This window comes from Belonocnema kinseyi, chromosome 4 (genome assembly GCF_010883055.1).
Source record: "Belonocnema kinseyi isolate 2016_QV_RU_SX_M_011 chromosome 4, B_treatae_v1, whole genome shotgun sequence".
Lineage (NCBI taxonomy): Eukaryota > Metazoa > Arthropoda > Insecta > Hymenoptera > Cynipidae > Belonocnema > Belonocnema kinseyi.
Window position 1 is genome coordinate 11541428 of NC_046660.1, and position 15245 is coordinate 11556672.

The 15245-nt window shown below is 31.6% G+C and overlaps 2 protein-coding genes across 2 annotated transcripts in view; both read left to right on the plus strand.

Annotated features, from left to right (window-relative positions):
* Positions 1-2998, plus strand: part of LOC117170752 (splicing factor 3B subunit 3-like) — a 29849-nt gene extending 26851 nt beyond the window's left edge. Inside the window, exon 5 of the mRNA XM_033357785.1 lies at positions 2875-2998. Coding sequence (XP_033213676.1) covers positions 2875-2998 — 124 coding nt within the window. The remainder of the gene's footprint in view (positions 1-2874) is intronic.
* A 1477-nt stretch (positions 2999-4475) lies between these two features.
* Positions 4476-14984, plus strand: LOC117172014 (heparan sulfate glucosamine 3-O-sulfotransferase 6). Its single transcript, XM_033359738.1, has 3 exons — positions 4476-4769; positions 9896-10598; positions 14860-14984. The coding sequence occupies exons 1-3, from the start codon at positions 4476-4478 to the stop codon at positions 14982-14984; spliced, it is 1122 nt and encodes a 373-aa protein (XP_033215629.1).
* Positions 14985-15245: the final 261 nt, after the last annotated feature.

Here is a 15245-nt window from a genome sequence, read left to right on the forward strand (position 1 = left end):
GAGACTCTTCCAGAGTGCGAGGCGGGAATCGAACCCGCAAGCCGAAGGAGTGGGTCCAAAGCCTACGCTTTAGCCCCCACGACCATCGTCCCACTCTTTTTTAAGTTGTGTTGACTTGTTTTTTCGAGTGCACTTCCATATTACTTTATTAATTTGTTTGTTTGTCCAATAGTTCTGTATTAGGATTTGTTTAACGTTTTTTAATTCCTGTTGTAAGTTATCTTTATCTGGTATGGAGACAGCTCTGAATACAAGAAAATCGACGACCAATTGTTTTTGAGATGTGTGACGCTCCTAATGTGAGATCAGATCTTTTGTAAACTAATCTGCCGTCCCAACAAGAAAAGTCGTAACTACATTTTGGATGACTCCCCTGCCATCCCAATTTCGGTTAGGTTGACCGGGGACTTATCCAAAATGTAGTTACGACTTTTCTTGTTGGGATGGCAGTAATTCGTCCAAGAAAGGCAATTTTCCGTTTTGTTCAATTTCCATGGTGAACTGGATATTAGGATGTAATCGATTGAGGAAACCGAAAAACTTATTTAGTTCCTCTCGTCCATGTCGCGAGATGACAAACGTGACACCAAAGTATCGGAACCAAAATTCCGGTTTAAGCTTGGCTCGATTGAAAATTTTAGTTTCTAGATGTTCCATAAAAATATTGGCTATTACAGGTGAGATTGGAGATCCCATTGCTGTTCCTGAGGTTTTTTCGTAGAATTGGTTATTAAAAGAGAAGCAAGTATTATAGAGACAGTGTTCTATCAAAGGTAGGAGCTCGGAAGGGAAGTTTGTGAAAGACTTAATAATATCAATTGTACCAGAGATAGGTACTTTCGTAAAGAGAGATACAATGTCAAAACTGACTGTGATGTCTTGGGATTGAATGTGAATCTTTTGTATCTTTTTGATAAAGTCAAAGGAGTTTTAGACTTGAGTGATAAAGTTTCCTTGAAAAGGATTTAGTTAGTAGCGAGGAAGCGTACTAGGTTTTAAATTGGTCAGTTTATTGCGCTGACGATCGGGCTCAGTGGAATGTTGTCGTTGTGGATTTTTGGGAGCCCCTGAAGTAAGGAGAGATGAGATTAGTAGGTATTAATTTAGATATTGTTTGGCTGTCAAGTTTAGAGTCTTTGAGAAAGGTTTTTGTTTTACTGACTATTGTTTTTGTAAGGTCCTTTTTAAGTTTAAGTTTTTTTGTGAACATCTAAATCCAAATCAATTGGACATAATACAATTTATCTGCTCTTGAAAGAAAGAATACAGCATACCAAATTTCTCTTGCACACTACCTCCAAAAAACTATTAAAACTTCACCTTTCCCAATCAAACGCCCTCAGATTTAACATTTGGTCTACATTGTACCGCCTATCTTTTGACCAATCTAAACGGATTAGAGAGCTTTCCACTGAAAAAAAATAAAATTTGATAAGTTACTTCCAGTAAAGCAAACACAACTAAAGTATACACTAAAAAACATTTCTGACCATCCTCTCAACAATGAAATGATTTTAGCCTTATCTAAAGGACATAATATTGCACTAGCACGTTCTAAAATTCCAGAAGAAGAAATCCTTAGCAATTTAGAATCCACAACATACACCCTCCTACCCGAAAAAAACGAAAGACATACAACGTAGGACGGCCAACATTTTAGCCAAGCTCAAGTTCCCTTCTCAAACTTAACAAAACAAGAACAAATCACAATTAAAGAACTCAATCGGAATAAAGATATAATAATAATAATACCCACAGATAAAGACAACAATCTAAATTATTACATACTAATCCCATCTTTCCATGACTTAATGGGCTCCAAAAAATCCACAAAGATAACATTCCACTCAGACCGATCGTCAGCGCAATAAACTCACCAACTTTCAACCTAGCACGCTTCCTCGCTACAAATCTAAATCCTTTTACAGGAAACCCTATCAATCACGTCCAAAAGTCATTTAACTTTATCAAAGAGATAAAAAAGATTTACATTCAATCCCAAGACATCATAGGGAGTTGCGACATAGTATCTCTCTTTACGAAAGTACCAATCTCTGATACAATTGATATTATTAAATCTTTAACAAACTTCCCTTCCGAGCTCGTACCTTTGATTAAACACTGTCTCAATAATATTTACTTCTCGTTCAACAACCAATTTTACGAACAAACCTCAGGAGCAGCAATGCGATCCCCAATATCACCTGCAATAGCCAATATCTGTATGGAAGATTTAGGAATTAAAATCTTCAACCAAGCTAAGCTCAGACCGGAATTTTGATTCCGTTATGTTGATGACACTTTTGTCATCTACCGACAAGGACGAGAGGAACTAAATAAGTTTTTCGATTTCCTTAATCGATTACATCCTAATATCCAGTTCACCATGGAAATTGAACAAAACGGAAAATTGCCTTTTTTGGACGTATTAGTTTACAAAAGATCTGATAACACATTAGGACATGAAGTTTACAGAAAACCCACTCATACACAAAGATGTCTACATGCCTCCTCCCACCTTCACCCATCTCAAAAACAATCGGTCGTCAATTATCTTGTATACAGAGCTGTCTCCCTACCAGATAAAGATAACTTACAACAGGAATTACAAAACGTTGAACAAATCCTAATACAGAACGATTAGACAAACAAACAAATTGATGAAGTAATAAGAAAGTGCACTCGAAAAAACAAATCAACACAACTTACGAAAGAAAGAGAGAGAAAAAGGACCAACACCCTACCCTACATCCAAGGTTTCACAGAACAAATAAGAAGAATTTTCAACAAACACAACATCCAATCCATATTTAAATCACCTGCAAAAATAGGAAAACTACGAAATAACCCTAAAAACAAAAAGGCACCCTTCAGGGATCCAGGAGTATATCAAGTTCCTTGTTCCTGTGGCAAAGTCTATAATGGAGAAACCGGGAGAGCAGTGAGCCAACGCATAAAGGAACATGAGAGTAAAGTCAGGCTAAAACATTTCACGTAATTAACACTAGCTGATCATCATATCGAAACAGGACATAACATTTATTTCACAAAACAACAGTCATTGCAAAAACACAATATCTTTCAAAGAAAACATATAGAAGCAATAAAAATCCTAAAACACCCCAATAACATCAATAGAGACAATAGATATAATACCAATCCGATTCGGCTTTCCGCCCTTCTGGATTAAAAAAAAGACTTGATTGGCCAACCAGGTTCGACAAGTCCGCACGATTAGGTGCTCTGGCCAATCGCAGGCATCGTAGAAAGTATACACAAAAACACCCTAACCTGATACCTCAGTTTAAGGTCAGCCGTGAAGAAGTGAACTGCAATGTTCACGAAACGTCGGCAAAATTCGTAGTTTTTTACAAACAACAATTTAATTCTCTACCATAATAGTTAAATTTTCAAACGATAAAGACAAATTTTTAACCAAAAAGATGAATTTTCGATAATTTTTAACTAAAACAAATTAAATTTCAACTACAGAGTTAAATTTTCAACAAAAAATATAACAAACTATATTTTACCGAAAAACAATTTCAATTTCAAATAAAAAAATTGCTTATAGAAATTGTGTATAACAATGATTATCTTTGTTGTCGAATGGTAATATCTCATATCAAGCTATTATCCTTTAGATTAAATGATACCGTATAAAATAAAAAGTTACTGTGTTCAGAACTGTGAAATAACTGAATTGGTTCATAAAAATTATTTATAACAATGACAACTGTTCTCGTTTAGTGTTTAGTAATGATTAATTATTAATTTTACCTAATTTAATTTTATCCATTAATTTTTTTATAACAATTAAAGAAATGATTTTTTTTGTCACTTTTAAACTCAATAAGAAAATAAACGGTCTGGACGTGCCTCTTTGAAATTGAAGCAGCTTTGCCAGAAGAGAAATTAAAGATGCCAGAAGAGAAAATTATAATTCGAAAAAATATGCTAGAAGAGGAAATTAAAATTTGGTAGAATATGCCAGAAGAGAAAATTAAAATACGGCTGAATATGCTGAAACATAAAACTATACTCTTGCAAATTATTCTGGAAGAGAAAAATAAAATCCAGCAGCATATGTCAGAAGAAAAATTAAAATCCCGCAAAATATGCGGAAACTAAAAATTATAATCTCGCAAAATATGCTGAAAGTGAACATTAAAATCCGGCTAAATATGCCGGAAGAGAAAATTGAAATTCAGTCAAATATGCCAAGCCGTAAATTAATTTATTGAAGCCAAAAAAAATTGCGTTGCCGATCAAATAGACCGCAAGAGAAAGTTTAAATTCGTCAAGATATGCCCGAAGAGAAAATTAACAATCCGGCCTACATTTATGTAAATGTTGGCCGATTTTCTTAAAAGCAAATTTTTTCAGAAAAAGTTATGCATCACAACTCACAGTTATTTAATAAAGTAAAAAATATAAAGTCATACCTAAAATTATGAAGGAAGAAGGAGAAATACATGATGGAACTTAAGAAATCCTGGCCATGGACAAAGAAAATTCTCGTGATCGGTTGCCTCCTAATTTTGATCTTATGGATTCTGTTGAAAGAGAATTCATGTTTATTCGGTCGAATATCTCGAAAAATGGCTCTCCACAGAATAAGATTATCGGCGGCTTCGAATCAATTTTTGGGACGAGTTTCCGAACATGTAAAAGTCGAAGAAATTCCACTGGATGATTTCAATTATCATAATTATGGAGTTACGAAGGTTGAAGTTGTTTCCCTGTTGTCAAGCAATGAGAGCTTTAAGGTAAAAAATAAAAATTTATCATTTAAAGACGGCATCAAATGTAGAGAAAATGGCTTTTAGGTATTCGAAATTTTTGTCAAAATTCGGGAGGAAACAACACTGGTAATCAGCTGAACTACTTGGTTATCCAAACTGGTCATCCCGAATAATCCGAGTGATCCAGTGCAATGCGAATGATCCAGTGCAATCCTTTAATCAACTATTAATTCTGGCTAATTGAAGTACCGGGGTTACTTCAATTAGCCAGAATTAATAGTTGAATAAAGGATTGCCATTAAAGGATCCATTTCTAAACTAGAGCAATCCAGTTGTAATACGGTGTAATCCACTTTTAATTTAGAGTAACACACTTGTAATCCGCTGTAATCTATTTCTAATCCGTTGTAATACACTTTGGATTCAAAGAATTCTAAATAATTTATGCAATCCAGTTGTTACCCGAAGTAATTCAAGTGTAATCGCAGTATTCCAAAGAAATTCAGCTCTAATCTGGAGTAATTAGGTACAAGCTGGAGCAATACAATTCTAATTTGGATTAATACAGTTCTTATCTGGAGTAATCCAATTCCAATGTGAAGTAATCTTAATTATCCTTATCCTCTAATCCACTCGTAATGGAGAAAAATACGCTTGTAATCCAGGTTATTTCGGAGTAATCCAGTGATGCTCTTGTAATCCGCTGTAATCGAAGTAACCCCAGTATCCCGGAGTAATCCACTTCTAATGCGGCGTAATAAACTTTTAATCTGGAGTAATCTACTTCCAATGCGAATATAATCCACATATAATCTACTTGTAATCTGGTTTCATCTACTTTTAATCCAGCGAAATACAGTTGGATTCCAAAGAATTTTATAATTTATGTAATAAAGTTGTTACCCAAAGTAATTCAAGTAGTTCAAGCATTTCCGAAAAATTCAGCTCCAATCTGGAGTAATCCAGTTGTAAACTGGAGTAATTAGGTACAAGCTGGAGCAATCCAGTTCTAATTTGGATTATTACAGTTCTAATCTGGAGTAATTTAATTCTAATGTGGAGAAATCTTAATATAGTCCCCTGATCCACTTGTAATCGGCAACAATACACTTGTAATCCAGATAATTCGGAGTAATCCGCTAATCTACGTGTAATGCGAAGTAATTTCAGTAATCCCAGTATCCCAGAGTAATCCAATTCTAATCCGGAGTAATCAACTTCTAATCTGGATTAATCAACTTCCAATGCAATGCAATCCACATTTAATACACTTGTAACGCGGAGTAATACACTTCTAATCCAGATAATTCGGAATAATTTATGTAATCCACTTTTAATGTAGGGTAATCCATATACAATACTGAGAAAAACACACTTGTAGTCCACGGCAATCCAGAAATTTCGAGTAATTTACATCAATTATTCTATTGAAAATTTGTTACATTTCGATGAAAATTAATTTTCTTGATTTTACAAAAAATCATATTAAGGTCGAAAATTAATCTGATTTGGTTGAAAATTAATGTACTTTGTTAAAAATTCGTATATTTCAGTAGAATTTTAATCTTCTTCGATGAAAATTTATATTTTTCGTTAAAAATTCAACCACCTGGCAAAAGAATAATCTACTTTGTAAGAAATTTCAAAGTTTGGTCAGAAATTAATTTTTTTTTTGAAAATACAACTCTGTTTTACTAAAAATCCTTTTTTTTTGGAATGAGAATTCAACTATTTAAAATGAGTTCGATGAATTTTTAAACCAAAAAGACGAATTTTATAAAAAGGTGGAATTTTCAACTAAATAGTAATATTTTTAAATAAAAAAGATAAATTGTCGGTTAAAACATTTTTTTTAACAATACAAACTAAACTTCAAACAGAATAGTTCATTTTCATACAAAGATATGAGATTTCCGTTATAAATATGAATTTTTTAACAAAAATGGAATAACTACATTTTCAGATAAAAAATTTAATTTTAAACTAAAAAACGGATTTCCATTCGGAGTCCAATTTTTAACCAAAGAGATGTTTTTTCAACTAAAATTATGAAACTTTAACCAGAAAAATAAATATTTAACAAAGTAGTTCAATTTTCAACCAAGGAATTGAATTTTCTACCAAAATATGAGTTCTAAACGAAAATAATAATAAAAGACTTTTCAACCATAGGGATGAATTTTTCAATAAGGAAAATCATTTGGAACGAAAGTTAAAAGTCAACCAAATTTTTTAATTTTCAATGTATGAAAACAAATTTTATACAAAACAGTAGTATTTTTAACGATATATTTGAATTTTTCACAAAAAAATATACATTTTTAATTATTAATGAAAAAATTTGAATTCTCGGTTAAAAAATTAACTATCAATCAAGAAAAAAAACGAATTTTAAAGAAACTAATTAGATTTTAAATCAAAGAGATAATTTTTCAACTAAAATTATAAATATTAAATAAAAAAAAAAGAATTAAATTTTTTTTTATATAAAAAGAGTTTCATTTCCAATGAGAAACATGAAATTACAAGGAAGAAGACCACAAAAGAGAAACTTTCAACAAAATGCATAATTTTTCAACCAAACAGTTGAATATTCAACTAAAAAAGATAATTTTGCAAACAAAAATGTAATATTTAAATTTTCAGTAAAAAAATTAGTTTTCAACTAAAAAAAAGAAGAATTTCCCACAAAATAGTTAAATTTGCAAGCAAAGAAATCAATTTGAATCTGAAATTATGAATCTTCTGCCAGAAGAATCACAATCTTGAATTTTCAACTAAAAATGATCAATTTTTAAGTAAAAATAAAATAATAAAATTTCCATTGAAAAATATTAATTCTATTGATTCAGCTCGTAGAAGAAAATAGTGGAATTCCTTTAAAAAGGGGAAATAACTCTAAAAGCCTTTTTCTCCACATTTAGCACGGGTCCTCGGTGTTTATTTTTATTGGAAATTTAATCTAGAGGCAACCTCCCTACAGTGTATCATACAACCTACAGTGGATAATCATTAATTAGAAACGCGAATAAAATAAAAATAATTAATTTTAATTTTAAGCCATGAACACGTTGACTTTCTATTCCCAGCTCATAATTCCTGGAGAGGTACTTTGGAGGATACTGGATTGTTGTTGGACACGATTCTGCAAAAGATCCTGTTCAGGTAATCTCGATGGTGTCTGGGCAGGAATTTGAATGATCGAAAATAGGTTCCTGTACAGGGCCCTTTGAGACGAGAGCCAAGCCACTAGTGAACCCTCGCAAACACCTATGCAAGTACATCTATAGGATCCTGAATAAGATCCTGTACATGAACCCGCTTCTCAAATAACTTTGCGAAGGAACCTGTACAGGCTCATTCAAAGGTTAGCTTGCATGCAGGTTCCTTTTGCAGGATTGTGTACAGGTTGCTTCGCCAAAATCTTGTACAGGTACCGCCTTTTTCCCCCGATTTTCCTCTCGAGGGTTATTTGAAGTTTATGTTCAGGATCTTCTAAGGATTCTGTCCAAGATCCTCCGAGATTCCTGTCCACGATCTTCCGCTGTTTCTGTCTATGATCCACTGAGGTTTCTATAAATTATCCTCCAAGGCTCTTGTCCAGGATCCTCTGAGGCTTCTGTCCATGATACTCCGACGTTCCTGTTTTAAATCCTCCGAAGTTCCTTTTCAGAATCCTCTGATATTAGTGTCCAAGATCCTCAGAGGTTTCTGTCCATAATCCTCCGAGGTTCCTGTCCACGATCTTCCGCTGTTTCTGTCTATGATCCACTGAGGTTTCTATCAATTATCCTCCAAGGCTGCTATCCAGAATCCTCTGATATTAGTGTCCAAGATCCTCAGAGGTTTCTGTCCATAATCCTCCGAGGTTCCTGTCCACGATCCTCCGAGGTTTCTGTCTATGACACAACGAAGTTTCGTTCAATTCTCCTCCGAGGCTGCTATCCAGGATCCTCTGAGGTTTCTTTCCATAATCCTCCGAGGTTCCTATCCACCAACCTCCGAGGTTTCTGTCTATGATCCCCTGACGTTTCTGTAAATTATCCTCCGAGGCTCCTGTCCAGGATCCTCTGAAGTTCATGTCTAGGATCCTCTGAGGCTTATGTTCATGATAATCCGACGTTCCTGTTTTAAATCCTCCGAGGTTTCTGTCAATGATCCTCCGAGGCTGCTATCCAGGATCCTCTGAGGTTTCTGTCCATAATCCTCCGAGGTTCCTGTCCACGATCTTCCGCTGCTTCTGTCTATGATCCACTGAGGTTTCTATCAATTATCCTCCAAGGCTCCTGTCAAGGATCCTCTAAAGTTCATGTCTTGGATCCTCTGAGGTTTCTGTCCATGATTCCGAAAGGTTCATGTCCACTATCCTCCGAGGCTCCTGTCTCTGGTTCTTCGAGGTTCCTGTCAATGACCCTCCGAGGTTTTTGGTAATGATCCTCTGAGGGGTCTGTCAATGATCCTCCGAGGTTTCTGTCAATGATCCTCCGAGGTTCCTGTCTTTAATCTTCCGACGTTTTCGTCCATGATCCTCCGAGGTTCTTTTATGTGATCGTCCGAGGTTCCTCTCCATGATACTCTGAAGTTCAGGTCCAGGATCCTTAGAGGTTCCTGTCTTGGATCTTCTGCTGTTTGTGTCCATGCTCCTCCAAGGTTGTGGTATGTGATCCTTCGAGGCTTCGGCCAATGATCCTCCAAGGTTCTTGTCTTGGATCCTCCGAGGTTTCTCTCCAGGATCCTCTAAAGTTCATGTCCATGATTCTCGGAGGCTCATGTCAACGATCCTCCGAGGTTTTTGTCCATGATCCTCCGAGGTTTCTATCTTGGGTCCTCCGCTATTACTATCCATGATCCTCCGAGGTCCTTGTATGTGATCTTCTGAGGTTTTCGGTCAATGATCCTCCGATGTTCCTGCCTTCAATCCTCCGAAGTTTCTTTCCAGGATCCTCTGAAGTTCGTGTCCAGGATCCTCCGAGGTTTCTGTCTTCGATCCTCCGAAGTTCCTGTCCACGATCCTCCGAGGTTTCTGTACAGGAATTTTCAGCTTGGTTAAATAAATTAAATTAATTATTTTACGTATATTAATATGTATTGTTAATTAATGATAACCACTGTTGCGAGGTCTCTCCTATCCTTCATTTTCTTCTTTTTAGGATATAATAGACATCTCTCCAAAATATAAAATAATTCGTCAACAAGGATTAATCCCAAATAGACAGCTTCCCAGCGCTCTTATAATTGGGGTGAAAAAGGGCGGAACTCGAGCACTTTTAGAATTCTTACGAATCCATCCAGACATAAGAGCAGCGGGTTCAGAGGTTCATTTTTTCGACCATCACTATTCAAAAGGTTTTCATTGGTACCGACGAAGAATGCCGCCAACTTTGGATGGGCAAATTACAATGGAAAAAACACCCTCTTATTTTGTGACTGCCGAGGCTCCCAGACGAGTTCAACACATGAATCCTGGAACGAAACTGATTGTCGTTGTTCGAGATCCAGTAACGAGAGCAATTTCTGATTACACGCAAGTGAAAACTAAACGAGTGAATATGCCGAAATTTGAAGATTTGGCATTTTTAAACGGATCGCAAGTAGTTGACACGACCTGGGCTCCTCTGAAAATTGGCGTTTACGCAAAACATTTGGATCGATGGCTGCAGTATTTTCCTCTTTCTCAGCTACTTTTCGTTTCTGGAGAACGACTTATTGCGGACCCAGTTTTCGAAGTGACGAGAGTTCAAGATTTTCTTGGGATAAAGAGAGTTATTTGTGAAAAACATTTTTACTTTAATGCTACGAAGGGGTTCCCTTGTCTTCTCAAGTCTGAGGAAAGGGCCACTCCTCATTGCCTTGGTGAGCCAGAAATTTTATTATTTGTTTGAAAATTATTTTATTTTAATGAAACAATTTTGTTGAATAATAATTTAGTTTTTGTTGAAAATTCATCTTTTTAGTTTGGAAATTAACGTTGATGTTAAAAATTCATATATTTTTACTTTAATATTCAATTATTTTATATAAAAATTTAACTATTTTAATGAAAATTAAAATTTTTATTGAAAATTCAGGTTTTCGGGTTAAACATTCAACTATTTTATAGAAAATGCATATCGTTTCAAAAAAATATCGTCTTTCTTAATTAAAACTGCAGCCGTTTGATTAGGAATCAGTCCTTTTTTATTTATATTCTTATTACTGGAAATTTAATTTATATGTTGGAAAATACAAAATTTATTTAAAAACCATCCTTTTGATTAAAAATTCCCTCTTACTTAAAAAATTAACTCTTTTAACGAAAATTCAACTATTTATTTAATAGTAAATTTTTTTCGCAAACATTTATTTTCGGGTCGAAAATTCAACTTTTTTCTAGCAAATTAATTTTTTTGTCATGAAAATTGTATTATTTCGATGAAAATTCAACAAATTTCTTAAAAAGTCATTCTTTTTAGATGAAAATTGTCTTTTTGGGTTAAAAAAATTTTTTAAATTGAAAATTCAACATTTGTAGAAAATTCATCTTTTTGTCTTGAACATTGAACTACTATTTTGTTATAATTATTCTTGTTTCTTGACTGAAAAATCTTTCTTGGTTGAAAATTCGACACCTTTTTTCCAAATTTGTCTTTTTAGTTTGAAAATTCATCTATTCTGATTACAAATTTTATTAATTGTTTGTAAGTTCAATTAATATGTTGAAAATTAAACAAATGTGTTCAAAAGTGATCTTTTTTGGTTGGAATATTGTCTTTCTGAGCTGAAAATTAACTTTTTTGATCAAAATTCAACTGTTTGGTAGAAAATTCATCTTTCGGTGTTGAAAATTGAACTATTTTTTTAATTGTTCTTCTTTCATGACTGGAAAATCTTTCTTATTTTAAAATTCAACACCTTTCTTAATTTGTCTTTATAGTTTGAAAATTCACCTCTTCTGGTGAAAACTTCATTTTTTTAAGTTAAAACTGCAGCGGTTGGGTTGAGAATCTATCCTTTTTGTTATTTATATTTTTATTATATGTTGCAAATTCAAGATTTTTTTCAAATCATCCTTTTCGGTTAAAAATTCTTTATTGGTTGTAATTTCTATTCTTTTATTGAAAATTCAACTAATTGTATCAAAATTAACCATATTTTTTAGTTAGAAAATCAACTGTGCGATACATTTAACAATTTCGTTATACATTTGTTATCTTTATTAAAAGAAAAGGCTTTTTTTGTTGAAAATTCAACTTTTTTGTTTGCATTCCTGTTTTTGCCTTAAAAATGCATCTTTTTTTATTAAAAATTTTATTAATTGTTTGAAAATTTTTTTAATTGTTTGAAAATTAAATTATTTTGTTGAAAATACAACAAATTTGTTAAAAAGACGTATTCTGGTTAACATATTGTTTTTTTGGGTTGAAAATTAACCTTTTTTTTGTTGAAAATTTAACTGTTTTGCAGAAAATACATCTTTTCGATCTAAAAATTGAACAATTTTCTTATAATTATTCTTCTTTCTTGATTTAATTTTTTGAGAATTGAACAATTTGGTTAAAATAGCACAATTTTTAGCGAAAATTTGAAGGTTTGCTTGAAAATACGCGTTTTTTTGTTGAAAATTCATATTTTTTTAATAATAATTCAATTGTTTTGTATAAAATTGGCATTTTAGACTTAAAAATAAAATAAAAGCTGAAAATATCTTTTGTGGTGGAAATCCAACTGTTTAGTTAAAATTTGGTGGCTTTTATTTCAAAATTAACCTCTTGTGGTAAAACTGTCATCGTTTACAGTTAAAACTGCAACCGTTCGGTTAAGAAATAATTTTTTCTTAGCTAAAAAATGTATTATTTAGTCGAATATGTTAACAATTGTTGAAAAATTCAACAATTATGTTAAAAATTCCCCTTTTTTGATGGAAATTCCATTCTTGTTAGAAATTGAACAATTTTGTTAATTTTTTTCTTTTTTTGACTGAAAGAGCTTTTTGTGTTGAAAATTAAAATGTTATATTGAATATTTATCTTGTTTATTTGAAAATTCATCTTTTCTGGTCTTTTTGGGTTGAAATTAACTTTTTTTTTGAAAATTCAACAGTTTTGTAAAAAATTCGTCTTTTCGGCTTGAAACTTCAACAATGTGATTACAATTTTCTTTCTTTTTATCTAAGAAATGTTTGGCTGTTGTAAATTCACCTCTTTGTGTAGAAATTTATCCTTTTGTAGTAGTCAAGCTACTGCCTGGTTATAAAGGAAGCTGGTTCGGTTGAAAATTAACTTTTTTGTTGAAAATTGGTATTTTTTCTAGAAAATTCAATAATTTAGTAGATAATTGAAATATTTGGTCGAAAATGTATGTATTTTGTTGAAAATTCGTCTCGTTTGGTTAAAATCTTATTATTTGAGCAAAATTAAATTAATTTGTTCAGAATGCAACAATTCTGTTAAAAATTAATACTTCATGGTTAAAAGTATTCATCTGTTTTGTTGAAAACTCGTCTTTGTTGCTTGAAAATTCAAGAATGTGAATACATTTTTCTTCTTTCTTAACTAACAAATTTTTTTCAGTTGGAAATTTATCTCTTTCTATAGAAATTTAACCTTTTTGGTTAACAAAGCAACTGTATGGTTAAGAATTAATCTATTTTGGCTGAAAATTAACTTTTTTGACAACATTTTAACAGTTTGGTTAAAAGCCCTTTTTTGTTCTAGTAAATTGATCTTTTTTACTTTAAAATTCTTTTGGGCTTCAAAATTTAAAAATTTGGTCAACATTTTTTTTAAACTGAAAAGTCTTTCTCGGCAGAAAATTCGTTTTCTTTTTAATTGAAAAATTCAAATCTTCTGGTTAAATTCAAATATGGTTTTGATTTCAAATTACAATCTTTCTAAGTTGGAAGTTCTTTGTTGGTTACAAATTCAACTATTTTAGTAAAAAATTCTAGGTTTTAGTTGAAAGTTTGTTTTTTTCTCTTAAAAATCACACAATTTGGTAAAAATATTTGTCCTTTTTGACTGAGAAATCTCTTTTATTTGAAAATTCATCTTTTTTAGTAGAAATTTCCTCTTTTTTTAGCTAAAAATACAACTGTTAGCTTGAAAATTCATCATTTTTGTGTAAAAAATTAATTATTTGATTGAGAATATAATTTTTTTTTAAATTCAACAATTGTGTAAAAAATATCCTTTTAGTTTGAAAATTAACTTTTTTGTTAAAAAATTATATTTTCGTGTCGAGAATTAAACTGTTTAGTAGAAAATTCTTCTTCTTGACTCTTAAAGTTCAACCATTCTTTTGATACCTTTTTTTCTTTTTGGTTTTGGTTGAAAAAATCTTTGTTTTGTTAAAAACTAAAAAATTACATTTTTTGTTAATAATTCATTCTTTTATTAAAAATTTTGTTATTTGTTTGAGAAAATAAATTATATTCTTGAAAATCAACAATACTTTTAAAGACTCATACTTTTTTCTTGAAAATTCATTTTTTTTAGTTGAAAATTCAGATATTTTAAAAGAAAATTCAACAATTTTTCTATCTATTTTATTGAAACTTAACTTTTTTGTCGAAAATAAACATTTTTGGGTTAAAAATTCCACTGTTTTGTTAAAATTTCGCCCTTTCGCTTAGAACTACTTGGTATAAAGTTGAACTTAATTGTTAAAAATTCATCTCTTTGGTCAAACGTGTAATTATTTTGTTAAAACTTTATGTATTTTACTAACAATTTTTCTTTTTTAGTAGAAAAGTAATATGTTTGGTAAAAAATGATTTTTTTGAATAAAAATTTCGGCTTTGTTTAAAAAATCAACTGTTTTATTGAACATTCGTCTTTTTGAGTAAAACTTAGTTGAAAATTAACTTTTTCGTTGAATTTATATTTTCGGTTTGAAAATTCGTGAGAAATACAGTTATTTGTTTACGAATTTCCCTATTTTGGTAAAAATTGAAATATTCTTTTTGAACTATTAAGAATTTAAAGCATTTTGAATTGAATTTTGAGCTATTGAATTTTATATAGCACTCATAATAATTTTATCGATGCAGTCAAATAAATGTTTATAAATTTTACTATATTAAACCATTTATATTTTTTATTATAATTAAAAATCTATATAATTTACACTTTTTTAGGAAAAAACAAAGGTCGAAGTCATCCATTCATAAATCCCGCTGCAATTCAACGTCTGAGAGATTTCTACAGACCATTCAATCAGCGATTTTACCAGCTCACTGGAATGGATTTTGGTTGGCTGTAAAAATGTAGAAAATCTTTAAACAAAGTACACATATCGTAAGTAGGAGGTAAAGAAACTTCAGTCAATTTCAAGGAGGTTTACAAATGAAAATTCACAGGAGGTGTTTCTGGGATATTTTTTTAATCATCCCAATTGCTCACTTTCATGAAAAAGTTGATATTTAACTAAAAAGCGAACGTCAAGCACTTACGTCATAAAAAAAAAATTTATTCGATTTTTAAATTAAAATTTAACCACAAGTTAAAATATTGTCGTTTACGT